The sequence below is a fragment of the Drosophila melanogaster genome, chromosome 2R (assembly GCF_000001215.4).
Source record: "Drosophila melanogaster chromosome 2R".
NCBI classification, from domain to species: Eukaryota; Metazoa; Arthropoda; class Insecta; order Diptera; family Drosophilidae; genus Drosophila; species Drosophila melanogaster.
The window spans coordinates 11,808,268-11,825,344 of NT_033778.4; the positions used below are offsets into that span (position 1 = coordinate 11,808,268).

General features: G+C 42.4%; 1 protein-coding gene across 2 annotated transcripts in view; it reads left to right on the forward strand.

Moving 5' to 3' along the window:
* ths (thisbe) overlaps positions 1 to 6,157 on the forward strand; it is a 57,608-nt gene extending 51,451 nt beyond the window's left edge. Inside the window, exon 5 of one of the 2 annotated variants that reach the window (NM_001259339.2) lies at positions 1,634 to 6,157. In NM_001259339.2, the coding sequence (NP_001246268.1) occupies positions 1,634 to 3,601 (1,968 nt within the window). In that variant the 3' untranslated portion in view covers positions 3,602 to 6,157. The remainder of the gene's footprint in view (positions 1 to 1,633) is intronic. The other variant, NM_136857.4, reaches the window with a different exon arrangement.
* The last annotated feature ends 10,920 nt before the right edge of the window (positions 6,158 to 17,077 follow it).

Here is a 17,077-nt window from a genome sequence, read left to right on the forward strand (position 1 = left end):
TGCCGCTATACACGGTATATAGATGCTGATACTATATATATGCACTTCGCATACTTGAATAAAGTACAAAGCGCCAAGTGTAGACAACTCATTTTTCCCATTTTCCGTCTCTCGTCGATTTGTTTTTATGCAAACTAACTGTGCAAACACTGTAATTTATGACATGTTCCACATAATGGTTTTATGCAAACGATCGCTTATACGACAATAACCATATTACGGCGACCTGGCCAAATTGTCAGCCACAATGGGTGAAAACCTGTTGCGGTTGCACCAAATCTGTCAGCGGACTGAGCAAAATATTTATTACAATATTTTTGTAATTTGTAATTCGAAAATGCGAACAATTTCATATGCAATTACGGCCGAATGTGGAACAGATTTTGAGATACGTTTACGCGGCGTATGCGTGATATCGCACAGAGCAATGATTGCCAACTGTTTGGGGATACGGACGAAATCGAAAATCAAATTTTCGAGACATTGTAACAGTTTCGCCGGCTGTTTCAATGTCACAAGTTGAAGTGCAGCCACTCGAGGTATGAGATTTTCCATCATAAACGTCAAACAACTTGTATAGATATGTCTAATCAATCAGCCGAATGACGCTGCACTTGATTGCCTCTGTCATGTGGTAATGGCTAAAACATTTCAATGTCCTTTTCGCCACTCACAATACAGTTAGTTAGCTAAACCGCATTCGAGCTCTAGACAAACAATAGAACCCCTAAGGCCACACTTCTATTCTATTGCTTTCGATTGCGATTATGACCGCAAAATCTATGTTGAATTATTGTGCAAATATTTGCTGTGATTTACACTCCATTCGATACCTTAGCTGGCTTTTCTCGGGAAGGTTAATGTGTGGGACGAGGTCGCATGTGTCTGGATATGATTCACATATTGATTACTTGATCACTCCATCCCTTCTCGAAATAGAACAAATGTGTTTACCCCAAACACACCGCTCCACTTGACCACTGGTGAGAAGCTTCTTAAAAATAGCAATTATGAGCTATAAATATGCGAAGAGACCACAAGTAGTTCGTCGCTAAATATGGCACAAGTCTTAATTGCTTGGGAAATGTTTCATCTGCGTCGTTGGATCTGAATAGATCGGTCCGCTGATAGCAGAAATGGCCAACTGGCAGCAACACGCGCTCAACGACTTAGATGTGAAGACCACATCTTTAGGGTATGGGTTATTTGCTACCCTGGAGTTATCACGCTAAGATTGCAAACATTAAATTTTCGCTTTATTATTTTTGGTAAGCCCAAATAAATATTGAAATTAAAAATTTGTTTCTAAGCTATTAAGCGATACCAAACCGATATCCCCACCATTGTGAATGCCAGGGTATTCCAACATCCAAGTCATAAGCCGCGATTCATTTCGTTGTCTTTTTGAGATTTCAAGTACTTTATAAATAAATAAACAGACGGCAAACTAAACGTTCACTCCTCGTGCGATGATGTCGCTGTCATCGTGGTCGATACGCATATCACAATATCCACCGCATATAACACGTTAAAAATGTATATGCACGGAAATGCTGCTCATAAATTGCATGTGAAGTGCACGGAAGCTATATCGCTTTATCAATATATCTATATATCTGCTTTTTGTTTGCAGAGGGAGCTGCGAGATACCTGCTATTTCAACGAGACCATCGTGCACGGATATTTCGTGTTCCGTTCCGTTGTCGATCTGCAGCGACGTGTCGGGTTCACGCACCGAGGTAAGCCTGTGGGGCCCAAGAAGAGCGTCAACGATGCCTGCTACATGTTCAACAAGATCGAGGCCGAGCAGTTTTTCCGCCATCACCATAACAATGGCAACAGTGGCAACAACAATGGCAATGGCAGTGGCAATGACAATGGCAATGGCAGCAACAACAGTCGCAAGCCCCCGCGCAACAACAAAAACAATCGCCACAAATCGAATAACCAAAATCAAAAGTTGCAACAGCAACAGGAGCATCATGGCCATAATAATAATAATAATAACGTTATTCTTAATAATAGTAATACTAGTTTAAGTAGCACTAACAAAAAGCAATTAGCGATAAACAGGCAGAGGCAGCAACAGCAGCAACATCAGGTGCGACATCATCACAATGATCCATCGCTGCTGCTGCGACGACAGCAACACGAGAAGAAGCAGAAGCGGCGCAAGCAACAGAAGCAGCAGCAACACCAACAACGAGTATCAGCTAGTCCAACGAATCCGATGCCTGCAACACCCACAGCAGCGCCAGCAGCAACACCAACCGTTGCAGCCACATCGCCGGCAACAGCAACACGATCGACAACAGCAGCAATGAGCAGCAAGCGCAAGGGCCGGCGAAGAAAGGCCAAGGTCAGGCCAAAGGCGCAACAGCAACAACAGTTGCAGCTACTTGCCACGGCAGCAACATCGCCCTACACCGACGACACCCTGTACGGCAGCAGCAGTAGCAGCAGCAGCACGGGTTTCGAGGATTTGGACATCTACAATAGCAGCAGCAGCAGCGGCAGCAGTTCCAGCTTGGATCCCTGGTCCACTTGGTCCACGATCGATAGCTTTAGCGGCAGCAGCACAACAGCAACATCTGACGACAGTATTAGCAGCAGCAGCAGCAGCAACTACGACGCCTGGGCCACCTACATCACCGAAATGGAGGCCGAGGCATCGGCCATGACGCCCGAGATGGGCGGCAACGACACCGAGTTGATGCAGTACGAGGCCGAGTTGGTGGACGATCCGGAGGCGGAGTCCACGGCGACAATTGAAACCAAAGCAACATCAGTAACATCAACAATAGCGGCAACGGCGGCCACAACTACCTCGACAGCGGGCTCCCAGCTGGTGATAGAGCAGACGCCGCTGGCCAGGAGCAACATCAGCAACAAGAGCAGCAGCAGCACGAAAGCAACACCAACGGCAACCAGTCAGACTGAAACAGCACAGAGCACGCAACAACCAAGCAGGCATCGCAGTAACAGCAGGGAAGATCACCTGGACAATTCCGACATGTTGCTAGCGGGCGAGAACGAAGTGAAGCCACAACAGCCACGCAAGTTACTGTGGACAGTGCAACCACCGCTCGCAACACGTGGCAGCACACTAGCAACATTGGTGGCAACACCAGAGCAGCAACACACCAGCACGACAGCAACCGCGGCCACGACACCGGAGCAACATGTTGCACCGTCACTCTTCAGCGTGGACAAGAACATCAACAGCAACCTGAACAACACACTAACGGAGGCTTCTCCCACGGCAACATCAACATCCAGCATCACGTCCGCAACAACCATGAAGAGACCCATACGGAAGTTCACCAAGAAGCTAATGGCCACGCCCTACCACCAGCTGACCTATGTGCGCAATGCGGGCGGAGATATCGACATCGATAACCTGGACAACATCAGTGTGTATCCCGTTCTCTACGATGGTGATCTGGAGGGGAATGGCGGCGGCAACAGCTCCGACGGCGGCTTCAGCGGGTTCCTGCCCACCTCGACCACCTCACACCTGACGGAACCGATTCGCATCGGCATGAACAGGATAAGGCCGAATAAGACACTGCATTGGTTCACTCATCAGAGATTTGCGTAGTAGTCAGGGATTGACGCATTTTGGCTATTAGATCTTTAAAAAGGAGAACTGCTCGAATTTCCACTTTCACAGGCAACAACATTTAATAGTGAAAAAATTGAATAAATAAATCGGAACATAATAATCTCAAGTGAAAATCAATTGCATACAATCAGTTTCTATGGGATAAAATAATAATTTCCAAATTGAAATCTTTTAGATGCATTTTAAAACTCGTAATCCTGTGAAAGTGAAATCCAGAACAGACTCTTTTTAGAGAGACATACCTATACTCAGCACTCAGTTTTCAAGAGAATTTAGGCAAAAACGAGACAAGAAAACAAGAACAACAATTGTATGGATAAATATTTCAAATTACTAATGAACTGATACATATATATATAAACATATATAGAACTCGATATACAAAGGAGTTGCTTACTGTTCAGTACCTCGACTCAGACAGGACTTTGCACTTGCACCACGCCTAAAAGCACACTACATAAGCGAAACCGGAAGCGGAAGCCGGCGTGGAGCCGATAACGATAACTCAGGCCGCACTTCATCCAGTAGCGAGTACAGTGAAGACTCCACCAACTGCACTCGGGAGGCCGCAGGCAACGAACTCGCAGAACTGCTACATAGTTATAAATGAAAAGACAATAAGATTTTTATTTACGAGTATGTGCTATATAAACTATCAAATTCATGAACCGAAGCGATAGCGATAATCGAAAAACAAAATGCTAAAATTGTTGAAATGGAAATTATGAAAGCGCGACATTCAAGTGCAAGCAAATAAACGTTTCGAATGCACTGAAAAAAAAGCGTAGCGAACTTTTGATTTACTAAATCAATTAAATATATTAGCAATGAGAATTAATAAATACAAATGCAAACAAAAATCGATATATATTATATACATATATGCATATATTTTCAAAATTTTATAACGAACCAAAAACCAATTAGCAAACAAATTTAACACGGTGAACGAAACACGAATGAAGAAGTTTTTTAAATTCATACGCAAGCAGAACTAAGAGTCGGTAACGATAACGATAACAAATTCGCACAGCAAAACACTTCCAAAAAATGAAAGGTTAAAACTAAATATTAAACAATTTTACTAGGCACAAGCGAACGAAATTGGGTTAGAAGAACAAAAAAGGAAAACTCCATTCAAAATAAACCGAATTTTTTAAGCAAATACAAAAAATTGTTGTAATGGTCAGCATGGAAATTGATTTTAGGACACAGTTTGTGGCCGATATCCAATTCGAGGGAGGATGGAAACAAATTTTGAGTAATGGAAAATTTTAAAGACAACTACTAACGTATGTATCCAGATATGTACTGCAACCAAACACCAAAATTCACACTGAATAAGCAACGTTATATTTATTAATTGAGCAAAACTAAAAACTAAATCTACGAATTGAATCAAAATACAGCAAAAAGAAACCAACTGCTGCTTTTCTACATACGAGTATATATAAATATATATATATATATATATACATATATAGACACATATAGGCATATGTGGACGACATGGAAAAAGATAACGCAAAAATTGTTTCTCATATATTTATATTAATATTTAAAATAAATAGTTCAAACATATTAGCAAACCAAATACGCGAAATTAAAACAATTTGAGGGAAAATGCGAAGGCACAGAAACAAAAAACTGAAGCGTCAAGTTTATATGTAGAGATATGTATGAATGTAAATTTAAAGTGAACAAAGAAAACCCAAACAAAATGAAGTTAAAGCAAGATGCTTAGGTGAAAATTTAATTAGTGTGTACTTAAGACAAGAAACCATTTAACAATTGAACGATTAATTATTAACATAACTAGGCATTGAAGCAGCACTCAACTAAATAAAACCGATACGAAACCGAAGCCGAAACGAAGCCGAAAAACACACAACTCGAATTGAACCACTGTACTTATTCGTATGCGCGTTGCTGTAATATAAACGAAATTCTTATGTTGAATCGACGTCGAATGGGAAAACTCGATGAATCGATGACTATATCTACGACAGCAGAAATTATTTATTTAACAGTATATCGGAATAATCGAAGCGAGTCTATCGGACTGGAGCGGGGACCGATTGTCATATGTCATTTGTAAATTCATTTGCACTTTTCTTTCTACTAATTACGTTTAATTAATGGATTAATCATACGCCTAAGTTAACACTAAGTTAACACGCATCATTGTACATTGTAATATGTTTTATTCCTAAGCCGAGCATTAAATGTAATTATTTATGTATAAAAGCAAAATGATTCTTTCGCCCATGTATAACACTTGCGCCCACTTCTCTATCTCCAAGTCTGTCCCCCCATACTTTCTATCTCTTTTAATCTCTATCTTATATATACGAATATATAAACGACTATTTAATTGCATTTCTTTGTATTAAAACGAGTAACAACACACTAGAAATTGAATAAAAAGCCTCAACAAAATATTCAACACTTTTCATTTCTCTTGTATGTAAGATTGCTTCATTTTCAACTTTTTAAATAAATGCTCAGTTGTTTCTTTTTTGTTCGTTTACGAATGTGTGCAGAGAAATCGTATAAATAAAAAATATATATAAATTCAATTGCTGTATTTTTAATCAATTCTAAAGGATTGCGGTAAATATACTCATTTGGGGACATATTAGATTGGATCTTCAGGCAGTAGAATCCACTTTCTCCTGGTGCGCTTTGTCATCACTCAAAATTTGTTATATTAACAAAGTATAAACGAATGCTAAATTGCTATCCCTTTCCATTTCCAAATAATATTTCTTGTTTACTTTGCACAGCAATTCAGTCAAATTTGTTCACAGTGCAAGGGAATAGATATATCGCAGTCAGGCAATGTCCACCGATTTCGTGGAATATCAATTGCACATTCTTGGCCATGTCGGAGGGACTTGTAAATTGCAGCCAAGAACAAGATACATAGGTGGTCCCCGCCTCTGGTGACAAATGTTCGCCATGGGGACAATGTAAGGGAATCGACCACCGACGCAGAGTCCTCCGCCAACCAGGCTCCTCCTGCTGAAGATGACAAATCACATGTGCTGACATTTGACATCGGTGCTGGGGGATTAACATGTTATGGCCAGGGCCCTCGACTCCTTGGGGCAGTAAAAGTGTTGGCCATCGCCCAAGGCAAACACTGTTGTAATGGGACCTGCTGATGGTGCTCCTCCGCCACTTGGACTCCTCCTTTCATGGCCAGCAGACCGTGGACAGACCACACAAGTGGCCAAGTGGTGGCTACTGCTTTGCATAAATGTCCCAGGTCCATCGGTTCCCTATCTCCTTGGCGGCAGCCTCCACATCGGTGGCTTGTTTAATTAAAAAATTAAGTTCCAAATCCCAGACCATTAAAAAGATTTTTATTTATACCTTTTAATTTCATCAATCGTTGCGACGGCAGGTGCCGTCCATATCCACATCCACATCCATGTTCCTTCCCCATTTATCCAGTCGCCCGGCGAAGTTTGTTTTCTTGCTTCTCCTTTTCAGCTTTTAACAGGAAACAATTTCATTTGCGGGCAGAAATTCTTTTCAAATCTGCCGCCGTTAAGCAAAAAGAAAACATGCCAAGAAATAATAATAAAAAAATTGAAAAAAAAAACTAGAAGGTGACTGAGAAAAACCAATCGATGCTCTTACTAAAGGTATTTGCAACTGTAAATAAGTTATATTGATCCAAGGAAAATGCATTGAAAATATTTGCTTACTTTTAACGTATGATTCCATTGTATACAATATATATTTTTGATCTCTGCCACTTTACCAATATTCTTATAAATGGTAGTTCACATTAAACCCAACTAAAAAGTAGCTTAAGTATGCTATGGAAATTAATTACTAAAAATGCTTAAAAATTTGTATGGTTTCAGGGCGTTTAAAATTCGTTATGGATATCCCAAAATCTTGTCCCCGTTGGTGAGCTCGGTTTCCTTTTTGGCCAGAACGTTTTGTTGGCCGTTCGACAAACGGGCAGCCCGAAAGCCAGGCCAAAACCCACGGGCTGCGAGGCAGTTGCCTTTGGCTTTCAAGGCGACTGTGTGGCTCAGATTTGGTTTATGAATGTCGCCATGTTGCAAGGTGGAGCAAGGTGGCCCAGGGTGGTTCGGGTGGTGCAGAGTGGTGCAGGGTGCCGTCGTACATTCCGCACACAGAGCGACAGGATGAAACTGTTGCCTGCATACGGCATGCATATTTCGTATTTTTAGTACAGCCATTTAACATCATCAACTTAAATATGCGTGCAAGATTTATGCACACGTCGCTCGGCCAAAAAGGAGGCGGCCGTCTGACCGGGGGCGTGGCCTGGCCAGACCTGGAATGGAATGGCATTAAGAGCCATCGAACTTGGCCCAAAATGAAATGCGAGCAGAACGAGCACGTTATTCTAAAGCGTTTGAAAGGCCAAGAGTCATGAAGCTCGATTTTCATATATAATCTTTTATTGATTCAAAAATTTGCATTTCCTAAAAAAGTCTAGACGGGCAAAACGAAATATTTGGTGAAATTTCATAGAGTTAATAAAACTTGTCCGTGAAGAACATAACTCAAACCAAATAGTTGCATAAGTAGGTGGTAAATAATGGTTAATAAATCGCATCACTTGTCAATTGTTCAGACAGCCCATCTACATAGCTGACATTCACATGGGCTGGCACACTATTTATGCATTTCTCGTAGTAATAATCAAGTGAACTCGGAGTCACCCACGCATCTCTCAAAAAGTATCTGTTCTGTGCAATTGAATAACGTCATTATGCCACGCTGTCCGATCTTATGACATCTGCAACTTGCACAAGCTAGCAGATACTTTATTGATTTCTGCCGTAGCCGAGCACTTTGCGCAATTCCACAGCTCGGATACAAATCCGAATCCGAATCCGAATAGTGGGTAACTGGGTAAACATCTTCACCTGCTGCGCCGCCTGCGGCGGTCGTTCAATATTGTGGCTAGTATTTAATGAAAAGCCCGAAGCCAAATAAAACCGAATATTGAATATGAAAAATAAACGACGTGGAAATGGCGAGTGGCGCCAAATGCGGCTCCGATGCATTTGTTTATGGCCGCCATATTTCGATGATAAATCGACGATGGCGCGGCTAATTACGCACGGAGTACTGGTAGGATTGGCTCTTGGCTCCCAGATCGGAGTTCGAGATCGGAGTAAATGCCCCGAATCAGCAACTAAATTTGTCTTACGCTTAACGCTTAGTCTAACCCAGTGCTAACCGGTTGGTCTTAACGATTTCCATTTATTTGTACTTGTCAATGGCAACATGAAGACTTTGATTTCAAGATTCATTGGCCAGCGCATACTTCAGATTGGCGTGTGCCTAATTAACTGCAAATGAAAGACCTGGATTACTTGGCCAATGCATTGACTAAGGCTCAAAAGTCTTGACTTCAGATTTTGTTTGAACATTTTTTACTTTGCTTTTATTGGGTGTGAGGATTGTGTTTAGAGTGTTTCATTAACCACTTTTTATTTAAAGTTTTATTAAGAGTTTTTGGTGACACAACCGACTGTTAAAATATACACACAATTTTTAATGCATTTCTTGCAATTTGTGAGTGATAAAAACGTTGTGATCACTTGTTAGCCATTTTAATAAAAATACGAATACTTTAGCAAGTTTTCCTAAAAAAAAAAACATTAGATGACTTAAGCCAGTAGCAAATCTTGTGAATAAAAATATAATAGCGCTCATAAATACTTTCGAAATGCCTAATAAAGAGTATATCCAATGTTTTCGACGATGGAATGAGATTTTAAAACGCTTTGCGTACCAGTAGTAGCCAATTAAACAAAAAATATGGTTCTATTTTAACATTTAAGTAAAGATATTAAAGGATTATTTAATCACTAACATCAGTGAAATATTTTCAGCAACGGGTGATGCCACGTCCTGTGACCATATTACTTAACCATCTCTACCAAATTGCGGATTGGAAAACCCAGAAAAGCATATATTTTTAGTACGCCCCGGTCTCCCGTGACAATCAGCAGACCACCGGTGGTCAGTGGTCACCTGGCGAATGCCAATTGATAAATAACTGTCATTAGAGCCGAAGTGCGGCTCATTTTCTCATTTTCCCATGGCTCGGCTTAGTTGGCCCCGTAGTCCAGATCATTTTGGCCCGCTGCAGCGGCGAAAACTTAAGCTATAAATAAAAATTAATGCTTTTGAATAAATTGTGCCGGGCGAAACGAAGCGATACCTCTACTTAGCATATCGGGTCGGTATCTTTCTGTTCAATTCAGTTTGGTTCAGTTCAGTTCCATTCGACGGTGCCTCGGGGTAGGCATTTAGCAAAGTGTCAGTTGCGAACAAGGTTAGGCTTTGGGTATTAGAGGCGTCCCACGTCGCCGTCGGGTGGTTTCACCTGGCTCTAACTTGACTAACACCACTGCAGATTGGTGGTGGTGGTGGTGGTGTGTGCTCGTGGTGGTTTGGTGGCTTGGTGTCTAGCTGGTTGGGTGGGTGGTTGTACTAGCCGCTCACGGGTTTTAATTAATTTGGTGCAACATTTTGCACTGGGCCGAGCCCAACAGCCCGACTTGGTCAATGGGCGCATATATCAAGACAATCGCCTGATTGGCAGCCGCATACATTACCCATATCCACCAGGTGGCTGGGGAGTGGGGCTGAGACCCACCTGTCAGCGGTGCTTATGATTAACTGTCAGTTGTAACTGGTTGTGATGGATTTATTGCTGTCAATTTGACAAATCAATGCAGCAGTTGGCCGTCCATCGAAGGCGTTCATTGGGGCGATCAGTGCTCAACTCGCGACGAGTTAATTGGAAAATCATCGAAGACTGGGAACTCCGGGGGAGAGCAATGGGAATGCAGATTAGGCCAGTTGATGATGCATAGGTAACTCGATAGACACTGATCCCCATGTTAACACACCTTTAAGTGCCGTGGATTACGAGGCATTAGTCTAATGAAAAGTGAATGTTTTTCATAAAGTTTAATGGTATCAGAAGATTTAGTTATATTCTTAATAAGATAATTTAAAATTATTTTGGAAAATATATATCTTACACATATTTATTGTGAACATATAATAAGATTAACAACAAACTGCAATTGCCTTTTGCGTAAATCGTGGAAATCCTGATACCTATCTGTTTATTAATTATTTTGTTTGGCTTAATAGGACAAATATGATATAAATATTGTATCTACATTTGAAAATTAGTATAAATATTTAACCTCGCTCGGCTTCAAATCGATTTTTTCAATTGCACAGGTTCAATTAAAAGTAATCGCCTAAATCCTGATTTTTTAATCGGTCGATCCCATAATCAATCAGGCATTCGTTCTCCGCCAACAAACCAGGGAGTTTGGATTGAATTTTGAGACTCTGATTTCTGTAGCAACTCCTGGTTAACTTCCCTAGTTAAAATGGATGAAATAGAGAGAGAAACTCAAGATCCGAGGGGACCAGTTTCGACTTTACTACCGTCTGTCACCTGATGGCAGGCAAATATTAATTTACCGATATATCTTTTGCCAGTGATTTTGTTTTGCTGCACAGTTGGCTAATGAAATCGTAAGTGCTTTTATCTCGTAAATAGTTGGCTGGCCGGGTTCGGTTTGGGTTTGTGTTTGGTTTTGGGTTTTTGGAGTCAATGGTTTTCCATTCCTGTTTCTCTACCGGTTTGATTTGCACACTGCGGCATTTAATGAGCCACTGGAATGGCCTGGATGTTGCGGCGGTGGGAAAAGCAGAAGGACCATTTGCACCCAAGTGCCCAGCTAATGGGTCAAGTCAAGTCAAGTTTCACTTTCAGCGAATCGAAAATCAAACTGACAACTGGCCTGTGAAATATTTTAACGCCATTTATCAAAATGCCAGCGAAAATTGCAGCCCAATTCTGAGTGGCTGGCTGACTGGATGACTGACTGACTGCAGCTTGAATTTGCTCGGGGGCTTTGGGTCTCTGAGGTTGCGGGGTTGTCCAAAGACCCAGACAGCCACTTTGTGTCTGTGTCAGTCAGTCAGCGTCGGTTGGGTCACTCAGGCACAGCTCCAAATGAATTATACGCACTTCAAAGTTTCAACACATGCAACCCCAACAGCCGCAGCAGCAACAACTGCAACAACTGCAGCAGCAACATGCAGCAGCGTCGCCCACACACAGCTGGCAAAATAAATTATCATCGAAGCTCACATGCCCTTCGGCGGTGGCCATCCCAGTGACAGGCGGCTGATAAAGTCATGGTCGTCACTCCGACAGTTACAAATAGTTTCAGAAGTAGGTAACGCCAGTGGATTGAGTTTGGGTGGAAATATGAAAAATCATAGCTCTTTACATGTCCAGAAGGACTGGGATGTGTAGGATGTTGTATCCGGAGCAATGATTACTTGGAATTCCCACAAAAAATGTTTTTAATACTACAAACCCTTACTTTTGCCTTTGTTTACTTTCTCTAATTTGATTGTATAGTAGAATGAAAGGAAAATCATCTTAAATATTGAGTTAATGAATGAAATCACTTATTACTATAGTATATAAATTAAAATAAGTTATTTGGGTTTAGGTCGTCATATCAAAGAAATACCTTTTAAACAATTATAATAATATTTAAAACACTATTTCATATTATTATTACCAAACTATTTCTATTACTTGATTGTACGTAAGTCCTCCGCATGAGAGTATAACTTTCGCTTGGTTTAATTTTCTTTAACTTATTTCTTTTTTGAAGCCAACTGCCATTAATATTTCATGCAGCAAGTTGTGTGTAACTTTCGAGCTTAGTTGTTTGCACTTTCGGCAGGTTGGCTCAAAGTTTGATGGCCCTGAATAATTGATGTTGCATGCCACGCAAGACAGCTGTCGCATTGGTTACGGAACTGGGTCACCTAATCCTCCGGGGCGCGATGGCAAATGTTGCGATTGTCGTCGCATTTAGTGGCTCATTTCGATTCGAGGGGCTGGCGGCAAATTGCAGTAATTAACAGGCTCATATTTGAGGTGTTTATCGGATGGCAAGGAGGTTCCACTTCCAGGCCCCCAATTACCCATGCTCGTATGCACAATGAGATGCTGGTGCTGATGGCGATGGCGATGGAGATGGCCTCGCCCCATGATGACGGGCTTTTGGCACCGCAATTTGGTTTGAGGCTACAGATAAATTGATTTCAGTCGGTGAGCCGGCGTTTTAATTAAACGAGCGCCGTTCATTACGTCTCGAAATGGTAATGGAAGCCACAATTTCATTCATACCCACAGAGAGTATTTATTCGCACTCAAAGAGAGTGCTGATTGAACCATTAACTCTAGCCAAGTGCCCAGTGACACCTCTTCTCATTCAAATTACGCACTCGGCCTGAAGAAGATATTAACTTCATAATTGATAATTGAAAGTAGTTCTTGGACGCGAAAGCCCAACCACAGCCCAGCCCAACATCGCAACCCTCTGGTTATGTCAGCCAACAGCCTGGCCAGTAGCAATTTAGGCCGCTCCCGTTTGCCATCCTGCGTTGTCCGTTCGGACATGATTATATGCCCTCGGGGCCAGCTCCACATTGTGGATGCATTGGGGAACTGGGAACTGAAGCCCGGGACCTGCACTTGCAAATGAGCTGCATTTTGAGACATTAAAGGGCACTTAGCATAATGATTTACAACTTTGATTCACGCAATTAAATTGGAATTTCTGGGCAACAGTGGGGCAAGTGTGGTGGAATAAAGGAAATACGAAAAGTAATATTCTAATTTGCATATCTCACTTTATCATAGAGAAAGGATGCAACACTGTAATCTTACAAAGCTTTAATAATCTTCAATTATTATCTCATCATTGAGCTGCATCATCACCTAATAAATTTAGGTAACCTTACACTTTTATTGAGTATGCACACTTGATACCCAAATTGTGAAGTTCACTGTGCCGCTTCTGCCAGTTCAATGGAGCTGAAAACGCATCCACATCATCAATGGCCGCAACAACGACCAGAACGACGACAACAATCATGCCCGGAGGCAGTCACACGGACAATGTTATTGACACCCCAGAGACAAGGTTTCGATTTCAGGCCCTCCAAAGTTCCATGTCCAGTGTGCAGTGCCCCATTCCAGTGCCCCATTCCACTGTTCCACCCAGTGCCTATCTCCTCGACATTCACACCCAGGATTATGGGCAGACGAGCGCATCCTTTGTCGACATGTCCTGCGCTTGATTGGCACTTTTGCTGAGTGCGTCTGATTGCCGCTCCGAGAGTCGGAGGCAATCAAGTGGAATGTCCAATGTCATCGGCGATATGTGGGTGCACCTTCGCCAGGTGTCATAACTTGCCGTATTTATGGGCATGGTGGGCTTAAGACAAAACGGGCACAAAATATGCTATCTAAAGTGGCATTTCATTAGCCAAGCCCTCGTTGGGCTCCATAAATCAGCCGAAGATCAAGTGGCCATCACATTATCGTATCCAATCGGATCTGGTCAATCTGCGGGTCTGCCAACTTCTCACTTCTCTGGGCGATCCGATCCGATCCGCACCAATTCGATTCGAATCGATCCGGTCTGGCTGCTCGGCGGAAATTGATCAATTACAGAGAGCACTTCGCCTTGCGTTGCCGTTTTGTGGACCAGTTTTTCCCGTCCGGCAACGGATAATTTGCATAAATACGAAGCAAAGTTCAGACGCGAGCTCAAGTGGCCCAAAATGTGACTCCATCTATGTTTGGCCACCGAGCTCGGATCCCATACGTATATCCGAGGCCTTAATCTCGACGTCGACGTTGGCCAGGCCGGCATGAAAAATGGCCGAAACGCCTTTAGTGTCAATTTTATGTTATCGTTTGATTTATAATCACGCTGATAGACGTCGATATTTTAATTGATTGCACTCGGCCGGAGTTTCCAACTTATTTCGGGGAATCTGTGGTGGTTTCTACACAGATTGTATCAGTCGCACCAATCACTTTCTATGGGATAACGGGTGAGAAGACAAAGGAAAGCAAAAGTAGTTACAAGATGTATCTGTTAGGAGATAATTTGAACCATTTTTTTGTATATAAATAAAACATATTATCCTGTTCGGATGTTGCAACCTTCATTACATGGCCAATTTGTCTGTAAAGATCAGCTTCATTTTTCTACCGAACCCATCACCATATCCAAATTACTTCTGAGTCTGGAATTCCTCCTGCCCGGCGATCTGAACAGGGCGATCTTCAAATCAAAATACCAGCACCTAGACCTCGCTTCCTTTTTCCCCATCGAGTGATTCATGGACATGGCAAAGTAAAAGCGAAGTAAAAACTCAACACGAGCAGCAGTTGGATGCAGATCGCAGATCCGGGGCAATCGAGCAGGAGGAGTAGAACAAATCGCCAGGTCTCCATTTCGAGTAGATGAAGCTCCATTAAGGTAGCACATAAATAAGTCGGGTAGTCATCCAAGTGTCGTCCTCTGTGGCCGGGGCCATTTAATTTCCGACTAATAATGACAACCATATAAAGTTATTGGTGGCAGGGGCCGGAGCAGACATTGTTTGTCGCGTGATAACTTCATTTCCATGGCCCGCCTCGCAAATACGCGGAATACTCGCGCAGCGGGGTATATGGTTACCGATACCCTTTGGGATACTCTGGGTTACTCTGGGATGATCACGTATGCGTATCCTTTTCCGAGAGTGGCGGCCTACACCAGAGACCGACTCTGTCAGCATATATCAGCCTAAGCCTGATTAACTATCGGCCAAACGGACGCGTATGTGTGCCAAAACACTTGGTATACGAGTATTCTATCCCGAAATGGAATTCCTTAGAAACCTGTAGCTCGGAGAATCGGGGACTTTGGGCCATCGCAGCCCCAATGTGGCCGAGATGCCCCGAATGCGATAGCGAAAATTTATGACTTCATTAAGGTAACAAGCCAATATGTTTTCAACTTCGAACTGGGTTGGGTTGCGTTGGGTTGGTTTGGCTTATTGGAAACGTTTAAGGAGTTTTATGAGCTCGTTGTTCCCGTTGCCGTTGTTATAGTTATTGTTGTTGTAGTCGTTGACCCATTTCAAATGGATTACCCAACATGCATAAATAGTTTAAACGCCTCACTTCCACCGATTCGTGCCTTCGGTTCTGTGGCGAAAAGATTTATGGACTTGTCGTTCAGCAGCTACCTCTGCCCCCCCAGCTCCTCCCTGATCCTGTGGGAGACAAAAAGAATTAACCGAGTCGAAAGCAAATGAGCTGGAATGGTCATACGGGCCTGAACCCTTTTTATGATTGCTTCGGCAGTTAAATGAACTTATAGCCGCATTTTCAACTGTTCACCAGACGACTGCATGGCGGCCAAAAGGGTTGGCTTTTTTGGGTGGGTAGGGGAAAACGTGTTAACTTGTTGCATCCAAATCGAATTACGGAGTGCGTCTGGTTGTCTAGTCAACTGCGGAAAGGTGCAATCTAAATACGGAAAGTGAGCACATGTGAAAAATATCGAGAAATTGTGACTTTGTTAGATAAGCGGTTATCTTGGCAAGCAGAAATTATGTTTGGCTTAAAAATAGCCTAAAATTTACTTATTCCTATTTGTTTAAATGTAATACAATTTAAATAGAACAATGTAACAACATGTAACATAATTTTATTCCACTGCCAAGCAATTAAAATGAATCCCTGACAATCCTTGCAATTGATTATTTAACAAAATATCTAAGCAAGCTTTAAGTATTAAGAAACATCCTTTTCAAATTCATATTTTGGGCCGCAATCGTAACTGAAAAAATTTCAAATAAATTCTTGCACTCAATTAAAATATAGCGCATTTTTTTGGGACCGTAAATCATGGTGAGCCATGAGCCTGCGGCACAACAGGAGTCTCCGAATTATTGACCGCTTGCGCTGGTGTTGGCTCGCTAAAACCACTTAAAACTGTCAACTTAGCATTGATTAACGAGCTTATGGCATGTTTATTTTGCGATCTTTGTTGCGGACAGACGGACGGTCGGCCGGCCGGCAGAACAGAACGGACTCCAAATACACATGTGTAGATATTTTTGGGCCCGTTTTCTTCGCTCGCAATCTGGCCAAATGCGCGCAATCTGGCTGACAAGTCTTTTACGATTCGGGCCTTAGCGTCTAGGCCACATGAGAGGCGAGAGACCGCTGACAAAGTCCATTAAAGCCGCGTAAGCCTGCGGTGCACGTTATGTTTTTTAATAGTCCGCGCATTTAGCGACTTAATGATTTTTCGCTGTAAAATTTTAAGCTTGTTTTCTCCGCAGAGGCTACTGCTACTCAATGAAAAAGTGAGATATTCGGCATGCGTTTTGCGTTGCTGCTGGCGAAAAAGTCGTTTGAATTTGCCGATTGGCGCGCCCAGGGCGCCCTCTGGCGCACTATTCACGCAACCAGTGGGGAGTAAGGCAGCGCGCTCGATAACAAATCGATAACAGTGCTGATATATTTTTAAATATTCCCAC